General features: G+C 44.3%; 1 protein-coding gene across 1 annotated transcript in view; it reads right to left on the bottom strand.

Annotated features, from left to right (window-relative positions):
- The window catches only part of LOC112106164 (protein eva-1 homolog C-like), a 55814-nt gene extending 48736 nt beyond the window's left edge, over positions 1 to 7078 (bottom strand). Inside the window, exon 1 of the mRNA XM_024199277.1 lies at positions 6811 to 7078. Within this exon, the coding sequence (XP_024055045.1) occupies positions 6811 to 6919 (109 nt within the window). The 5' untranslated portion in view covers positions 6920 to 7078. The remainder of the gene's footprint in view (positions 1 to 6810) is intronic.
- Positions 7079 to 9236: the final 2158 nt, after the last annotated feature.

Below are 9236 nucleotides of genomic sequence, written 5' to 3'. Positions count from 1 at the left end.
TTGCCCTCTACCAGACTCCTGTACCCCACTGGTCTGGGTCTGTCACAAATGTCATTGTGGATTCTGCATTGCTGTCCCTTTTAAAATCAAGATTGGGTGTTTTTTCTAAGATATCTGCTCTAGAAATTGTTTTGGGGAAGGTCTCTGACCTGTGTTATACAGGAGGTCAGACTAGATGATCACAATGGTCCTTTGGACCTTGGAATCAATGAATCTGGCCTCCTGCATAATCCTGGTCATAGACATTCATCCACTGATTCCTGTAGTGGATGGACTTATTCTTCCCAACTATGTAAGTCAACCCTATCAAGCTCAATAATTTTGGGGCACTTAAAACATACCAGGCCAAATTCAGCCCAGGTGTAAGAATGCACCAATGTACTTGGCCTATGAACCAAATCCTGAAGCCAACAGAGTTACTAGGGATTTACACTGGTGTAACTGAACACAGAATTTGGCCCTTTGGGACCATCGACTTCAGTGTGGCTGCACTAGAACTGGGAGAAATTTTTTGGTCGAATAGTAAATTCACCAAAAAAATGCAGCTTTGTGGTGACCAAATCTTGATTTAAAGACTTCAATTTACAGAGAATCCACCATTTACTCTAGTTCAAACCAGCAAGTAACCTGGACCCCATGCTGCAGAGGAAGCAAAAACCCACTATGGTCTCTCCCAATCTGACCTGGGGGAAAATTCCTTCCTGACACCAAATACAGCAACCTCTTAAACCCTGGGCATGTAGGGGAGACCTGTTAGGAGAATGTGAAATAAAGAGGGTAGAGACTAAACAATAATAATCTTGCTTCTGGCCTTGCTTTTAGTTTAAACAGGCTGAATAAGCAAGCAAGAGAATGTAAGTGAAAGCACAAGGCTGCACCCCCACTCCCACCCCAAGCGGGTAGCCTTGCCTTTCAGTAACAAGAGAAGATAAGGAGCTAATCGAGCAGCGGGCGGGTATATAGGTGAGATGCAAAGTCTGCAAGAAAGTGACCATGGCCAAAAGAAACCCTGCTTCTTACCCCTCTGTCAGGGTTCCCTCCCCACTCTGAACTCTGGGGTACAGATGTGGGGACCCGCATGAAAGACCCCCTAAGCTTATATTCCACCAGCTTAGGTTAAAAACTTCCCCAAGGCAGAAATTCCTTTCCTTGTCCTTGGACAGTATTGCTGCCACCATCAAGTGATTTAAACAAACATTCAGGGAGGGGCCATGTGGAGCCCTATATCCCCCAAAATATCCCCCCAAGCCCCTTCACTCCCTTTCCTGGGGAGGCTTGAGAATAATATACCAAGCAATAGGTTAACAAAGTGAGCACATACCAAATCCCTGGTTTTTAGGACACTGAAAATCAATCAGGTTTTTAAAAGAAGAATTTAAATCACTAGTCAGGAAGACTCGATTTAATCATGGATTTCTACATAAAAGTGCATTCTTGTTGGTTGTTATAACCTTAATACATATTCTTCACAACTCAGAGACAGATGTAGGTTTCATTTTTAGAAGGTATACACTATACATTTTTAAGTGATTTATTTTGAAAACTTTTCAGATTAGTTTTACAGCTATATCAGAAAATGAATGATTGTTTGGTTATTTCATTTACCAAAGGTAAATTGAAGCAGATATTTATGAAGTCACTGGGAGGTGAACTATCCCCAATTCAACAGGTTAATCATTAATATTTGGAGGATTTTCTTGCTATGCTGTAGTAGGAGGAGAACATCACCAGACAGACATTTAAATTGTTTTATTTAACTAAAACAACAACGTTATGTATTCTGGATTTTTTTCTTCAAAAGCAAACATATAATATTTTAACAAAACAAGCATATGAATTTTTGAATTTAGTTAAATATTCAAGTTTTTTAAAATTAGGTTTGTTTTTGTTAAAATTGTTTTTAACTAAAATACTTAAATGAAATATTTAAAAAAAACAAACAAAAATTAAATCAACTTTGTCAGCCAGGAAACATGAGAAACTTAAAATATTGGCTTCTGCAGCTAACTCAGTTGTCTTCACCTTCATTTTCCTGTTTGTTTATAATCTGGAAAAGAAAAACAAGCTTTTCTGCTTTTTCAGGTCCCAAACCATTTCTCAATTTGGAGTGAATTAGTCCAAAGGAAGAAAATATTCTTTCTACACCGGCAGAAGAAGCTACTGCTGTTAAAAGTGAGATTATCACTTCAACAGTCTCTGAATCCAAGTGCTTAAGTGACTTCCACCAGTTCACTGGTGTGACTTTCTTTAAAACATCATCAGCAAACATATATTTCTTGAATGGTTCTGTCATGGAGTGTGGGGGCAGTCAGGGCCCTGCCCCAATTCCTGCGATTCACCGTGACTCTCAGCCAGCCAGTTAAACGGAAGGTTTATTGGACAAGAACACAGTCCCAAACAGAGCTTGTAGGTACAACCAGGACCCTTCAATCAAGTCCCAAGGGCGGGGGGGGGGGGGGCAGGGAGCTTAGACCCCAGCTTTGGGGTTCCCTCCATTTCCCCAGCCAGCTCCAAACTGAAAAATCCCCTCCAGCAGTCTTACCCCGCCTCCCCCCGGCTCCTCCTCCAGCCTTTGTCCAGTTTCCCGGGCAAAAGGTGTCACCTGGCCCCAATCCTGTCCTGGGCTCAGGTTACATGCTCAGGTATCATCCCTCAAGTGAGGCCACAGCCTGGTATCCCATCACAAATGCAGACAGTCCCAATAAAACTCCCACACAACATTCCCAGGTCAATCCTCCCTACCCCGTCACAGGTTCTTATTCCCAAACTGGGTCTCTTTTACAGCCTGCTGCCATTATAGGTTTTCCATTCTAGTGAGAGAATGGTATAGTAGATCTCAAATCAATGAAGGCTACACTCAGAAAGACCTCAAGATTTCTGGAATATGCTGCTCAAACAGTTTCACTTTTGTTTTTACTTCCTGTCCAGATCTATTCTGCCCCCAACAATCTTCTATTCATTGAACTTTTTGAAACTTTGCACTTTTAGAGAGAGGTAAGGGATTGTCTCTGTGTAGACAAATTTGCAAAGGGGCAATAGGGTTGAGGTCTGTTATTTCTCACCTCTATATATTATTTATTTATTTTAAAGCATTTTTGCTGTTAACAAGCATGTTATCTCTGGAGACACAAATCCACAGCTTGAGAACTGCAAAACTAAGCATCTCTGATGGTATCTTCTAGACTGAGCACTGAGTCCCATTGGGTAGATAGAATGATTAACCAAAATAATCTATACAGAAGCCCCTGGAACCCCATAAAATTGGGTCCCTAATCCATGAACTATTGGAACTCATTTACAAAACTTTTCTTAAACATTACATGAATATATTCTCTCATACTATAGAATTAGAATTTATAATCCCTATTCCATGATGAGATTTCTTTGAGCTATAATGTATCTTAATTAAAACTATCTTTAGATAGGTTTTTTCCTCAAAAAGCATTTTATCAAAAAAATCCATTTTTAATTTTTTTTTTAAATCATTGATTTGTATCCACTCTGCTCTGAAGCATTTGGCACCAACCACTGTTGGAGAGGACACTGGACTAGATGAACTACATATTTGATCCAGTCTGGAATTCCTAGGTTCCTTAGAACAGGAGCATTCTGGGAACTGTAGTTCAAATGGTCTCACAGGTCCAGGGCAGGGGGAGCGGGGGGGGGGGGGGTCATACTTTTGGCAGCCCACACCACCTCCAAATGTGGCCCAAACAGGAGAGATTTAATTGCTTGATAGCCTGCCATACATGGTGCTGACCTGTTCTTTAAACTCCTATGTATATTGAATGGCCAACTGAGCTTACAATGACAACTTAATTGTTGCCAACTCTCATGATTTTATCATGAGCTTCATGACTTTTGATGGCTTTCTTAAAACTCCAATTCCTGGAGTCAAGTGACTATATGAAACTCTCAGCTTTTTTTTTTTTAAAGTAAGTTTCTAGCCCTGATGGTCATGGAGAAAAGATTGAAAACATGAACTGAGGGCACCCTAAATGCTGAAAACTCAAAAGGCATCTAATAATCCAAATACATATAAAAATGTATTGGGCTTTTTTTTAGTCTCATGATTTTTAAGCTGATTTTAGGAGTTTCAGGTGCCTGACGCCAAGCATTCAAAAATAATCCAATACCGCAGTGTGCTCCCAACTCCCACTCTCTCTTGTAGCTGGCACCTCCCAGCAATGATTGTCCTGATAGTTCAGCAATTTTCTTTACAACCATTAGGACTAAAAATTTTTATTTTAAAATGAAATCTGAAACGAGGTCAAAGCTGGTGAGGGCACTGGTAGAACGTGGGTACATGGTATATTGCATAATACCAGAATCCAGCCTCTGCTTCCACAGATGTGGGCGGATTGGGGTACATTGTTTTAGGAGTGTTAGAATTAAACAGACTTCAGTCCATACGTTTGTTTTAAGGAACAGGGCTTGCAGGGAATTGTTCCTGCCTCGAGGTTCCAGTGACTCAGTCCCTCTTCTCATGGTTATGAAGTTACCATAACCCTGCCTGATGAAGTCATTTCCTTTGATCTTACTGCAACCCCATCTGTTATTCTAAGTAACATCTTGATATGCATTAGTGCTTCTACAAGATGCTTAGGTTTAATGAAAGGCAGGGGGTTCAGTTTATTATCCTACTAGCTCAGGGCTGTTTACTGTGAAACCCAAAAATACACAGCAGGTTTCAGTTTACCACAAAATGGGAAGTGGCTGGGTTTCGCTCAAACACTTTTTGGTCCAGGAGTCTTTGGACAAAGGTGGGGGGAAACATTTTGCTCTTTCTGGCTAGGCACAAATCTCTAGAGGCTGAGCTGGGGTTTGACTGAGCTTAGTTGGAGAAATGTCACATGCTGTAATGGTCACATAGTAGGGCCAGTTTCTCTACTTGCATAAACAGATGTGGCTCCACTGAAGTCACTGGAGTTTGGGTGCTCGCACCATTGGGCCCAGAGGTGGTACATTTAGCTGGGCTCATAAATTCTAGGGCCAGACATTTAATTGCTCTAAGAAACCCCTATCTGCTACTCCAGCACCATGAAAGGATCTTGAAGCAGCTGTAAACAGCCCCCAAGGACTACCTGCAGTGCAAGGGTGCTGGTTCAGATCCGGGCATTAGAATCCAAATCACTGCCCATCTGAACCCCTGCACAATGAAAAATTCCAGCTCTCTCATCCCAGCCAGAGACTCCATTTGTGGCTATGCTCTACCTGACCCCTCATTTCATCCTGTTCATTTCACAGAAGCAAAACACTGCTCAGATGAGGGTCCTAAATACATATGGCATCACTAGGTTGCCCGCACTGGGGTGCCCTCCAGGGTCAGGCTGTGTCTGCCTCAGTTTCCCCAGAGTGTCACCCACGCAAAAGAATATTCTCTCCCTCTGTGGCAAATGCAAACCCTTTTAGTCATAGAAAGGGCAACAGTCTGCGGATCCTTCATGGTAAAACAAAACCCCAAAGTAAAATCTACTCACAATGCGCCAGCTCTTCAATCCCATACAAAGGTCTCTGTTCCCAGATTGTGCACCCGAGTCATTAACCACTCGGTCCCAGTTCCATTCCCTTGCCCAAGGGCCTCACTCTCCTCCACCTGAGAGTTCCCAGACCTGCTGCTCTCTCATGAGCCTTGAAGCCATGAAGCCTTGCTCTCTCCCTTGAAGACTTGGGGCTCAGCCTTCTCCTGTAGCCCCAAGTCAGGTCTCCTGTGAGAGGGCCCCCCTCAGGGCTCCACTGCCTCAGGGGTCCTCACCTGTGTGCCCCACTTCGCTCAGGGGAACCTCTCTCCAGAACCCCTATGCCCAGCACACACTGACCAAGCTGATTCTTCCCCTCATTTTCAGGGGCCTCTGCACTAACTTTCCCACAACTTGGCAGGGTTCTCCAGCTCTAGCAAGTCCACCCCATGGCTTTCCACAGAACTCACCCCAGCAGCCACAGTTACTGCCCTCATCCATGCTTCCTGCAACTCTCTCTCTGGGGCTAGTCTCTGCTCCTTCTGTCTGTGTTCTGAGGAAGCTCTCTCCTGCCCCTTCCTGTCTTCCTCCCCCACAGCCCCAGGTGCCTTCCCTTAAGCCCAACTGGGACGCAACTGGCCAGTCACAGGTGCATTGGACTCAACTCCCTTTTCAAGGTACCTGTCACACTATGACACATGGGTTCTAAAGGCTGCTGGGCTTTGTCTCTGTGCCTCACAGCTCACTCGTTCTATGCCCAAACCTCCGTGGGGCAGGGAGGAAATGTCACCGGGGTTAAAGCCTCATTGATTCTCATCACACATAAGGGATCTTCCTAGAATTCATTTTCTGCTTTGTGACTTTGCCATTCTAACTTGGCCTGCAGCATCAGTGGCAGGCAGGGCCCTGCTCCTAGACCATTTGTAGCAAACACAGAACGGCCACAGCTCAGGGAAGGCATTGTTTGCTTCGGGGTCTGATCTGGGCCAGATGGAGAATAGTCTTGCTGGTGAATCACAGCCGGCTTGAACTCAAACAGGGTGTATTTGTTTGTGTCACTCATACCCTGATTCACCAGAACTAAATACAGACTGTGCCACCCCCACACCTCCGACAAATATAACCCTGCCCTACCCCTTCATCTTCACTGGTGGGAACCTCTCCCTGGATAGGTCTGAGAATCTGATCTCTTGGGTGTACAATTAGAGGAAATTATCCTCCCATCTCCACCCCACCCCATCCTCATTCGCTGTCTGCTAAGAAGTGGTAGTGGTAACAGGGCTAAGACTTAAGAAGATTCTTCTCCCTCCAACCTACCCTCACCCTCCACTATGCCATCTCACAAACTCACCTGAGAACTCAGGGGCTGCCTTCAGCACCGTTGAGAAGCAAAGGAAGCCCAGCACTGCCCCCAGACACGAGACCCGAGCCCCAAGCAGCTGCTGAGACACAGTCATCATGTAGTTTGTCCCGGATTCCCTGTTGCCTGGGTCCCAGAGCCACCGTGACTCCAGTCCGGGTGGGATCTCATCTTTCGTTGCTGCTGGTGCTGTAGCTCAGAGGCTCCTATTGTCCATTAACAATGGGTTGGTTCTTTGCATTGCCAGAATTACTAGGAACTCGTGTGTGTGTGTGTCTCTCTCCCTTCAATGAGAAAATGACTCATTAATTAACCAGTAAAGTCTCATTCTCAGAGCTGGGATGTCTTTCCCCACCACCACACACACTTTAAAAGGAGGAATAAGCCACAACAAAGGTCCACTGGAATTCTGCAGCAAGACCTGGTGGGGAATTGTGCCATGGAGCAGGGTCCACAGAGTTTTCACTGCCAGTGAAACTGGCAAAAACAAACCAAACACAGACAACGTCTCTCCACAAATCAGGGTTTCGTGTATTTGCCAGATTTCTAGCTTACACCTCTAGTTTCTCAGAAAGACAAAAAGCCATTTTCCCTGTTTAAACCATGAATAGAGATATTAAATATATATAATCTCCATCTCAGCAAATGTTTGGTTAGTCTCGATTTTGCATTGAATGCAATGGTGCCAGGCAGCTGCCTGCCACACAAAGAGGCATTTTCCAGAGGAAATGTGCACCCTGCACCAACCTCACAAATGCTCATGAAATGATCCCTTGCATGAAAATTCACTCAGGGAGAGCGAGTGGGCTGGTTCTCCCTGGCAACGGTAAAGCCCCATCGTTTCTACCACTCTGTATGCAATTCTAGCTGCCTCTATCCATCCACAGCTGCTCTCCTCATCCTCCCGTGCTGAGAAATCAGTAATTTGCCTGAGGCATTGAATTGACTTTTGGGGGGCACTCAGGACACACAGCACTTTCACAAGTGGGGGAAAATCTTCAACACATTGTTGTTGTGCCTGGCAGTCTGAAAGGGTTACAACATGGGCTGTTACTTCAGCTGCAGAACTTTGATAAGCCCAAAGCAAAGGATTCCCTCCTCCAAAGTCCAGAGAACCGGCTGCTTAGAATCTGAGGTCAGCACCAGAAAGACAAGACAACAGTGCCAAGGACAAGGGCACTGGCACCACTCTTTAAAGAGCTCTCAAATGGTTGTTAAAAATCTGTGACTCCGTGGTATCAAACAATTTACCTGGAAAATGTCACTTGCAGCAACCTGGAAGGAACTTGGAGAGGGGAACACAGGGGGCAGGAGGGAAGAGTTTGGAGAAGGAAGTCAGTTTGTGTGCACATGGTTGGCATGCTAGCTGCAGCTGCAGCATCTCTGTAAATAGGTCTCTTAAGAAAGAGCCAGGTTAGTTTTAGAAATCAGGAGCCTTCTCATGTTATTGCCCAGTATACAGTACATAAAATCGCCTTTTCTTGTTCATGGACTACCCAAGAACTGACTGCAATGTCCTTAGATTTATTTATGACTCTAAATTGTTTGTCAAATAATTTGGGTCAGCACCTCCTTTGGAGCAGTTTGTTGGAGTATTCAGTAGCTGTGCTCTTTTGATTCGTCACATAGTTTTGTTTCTGTTCCCCTACTGGACGAGCATAACTCTTAAAATCGGGTTTTCCCCTTGTGGATACCCTGATTACAGATACCAAAGGGGAACATTCTGCAGTGTTTGTGTAGCATTATCTGTTTCAGGGAATATTCCTGCCAGTGAATTTGTTGGCTGGAATATTTGCAAAATGTACCTACAAAAGGGGCACAAGCACAAGGTGAATTTTTGTTTCCAAATTCAAACAAATATCTGTAGCACTACCCTATCTCTGGCCATGGTATTTATTTAACAGCTGTACAAGGAGTTGCCCTTCATGCTAAATGTTTCCTCTTCCCTTCCTCCAATGGTCTTGGATGAAGGACACAGTTCTTTGCTTTTTTTAAAGAATTGGCAGACTATCTCAGACCATTGGTCCATCTAGCCCAGAATCCTGTCTCTGTCCCAGATGCTTCAGAGGAAGGTGCAAACATCCCTGCAAAAGGCATTTATTTATAACCTGCTCATAGGGAAAGTTTCTTCCTAACTCACATTAATTAAAGGTTGGTTTATGTTTTAATATTGCTCTTTGAAAACCCACCAGTATTAATTTAACAGTCTTAAGATCAATGGTCCCTGGCTGCTCTTTCCCATCTCTTGCCCTGTCCTGTGAGCATCAATGTCATTGAATAATAACGCTTTGCCTTCTCTAATGCATTTCACTTTGGAAGTGTCTCTTTCTTCCTGTCCTTGGGCAGGAGGTGAACAGCAGAAGACAACTTCAGAGCTGCAGGGTATCACCAGGCAGGTGATGATATGCTCCTCACCA

This window comes from Terrapene carolina, unplaced genomic scaffold, assembly GCF_002925995.2.
Source record: "Terrapene carolina triunguis isolate 2854851 unplaced genomic scaffold, T_m_triunguis-2.0 Scaffold172, whole genome shotgun sequence".
Classification (NCBI taxonomy): domain Eukaryota; kingdom Metazoa; phylum Chordata; order Testudines; family Emydidae; genus Terrapene; species Terrapene triunguis.
The sequence above is the reverse complement of the archived record's forward strand: the minus strand, read 5'-3'. Positions and strand labels throughout refer to the sequence as shown.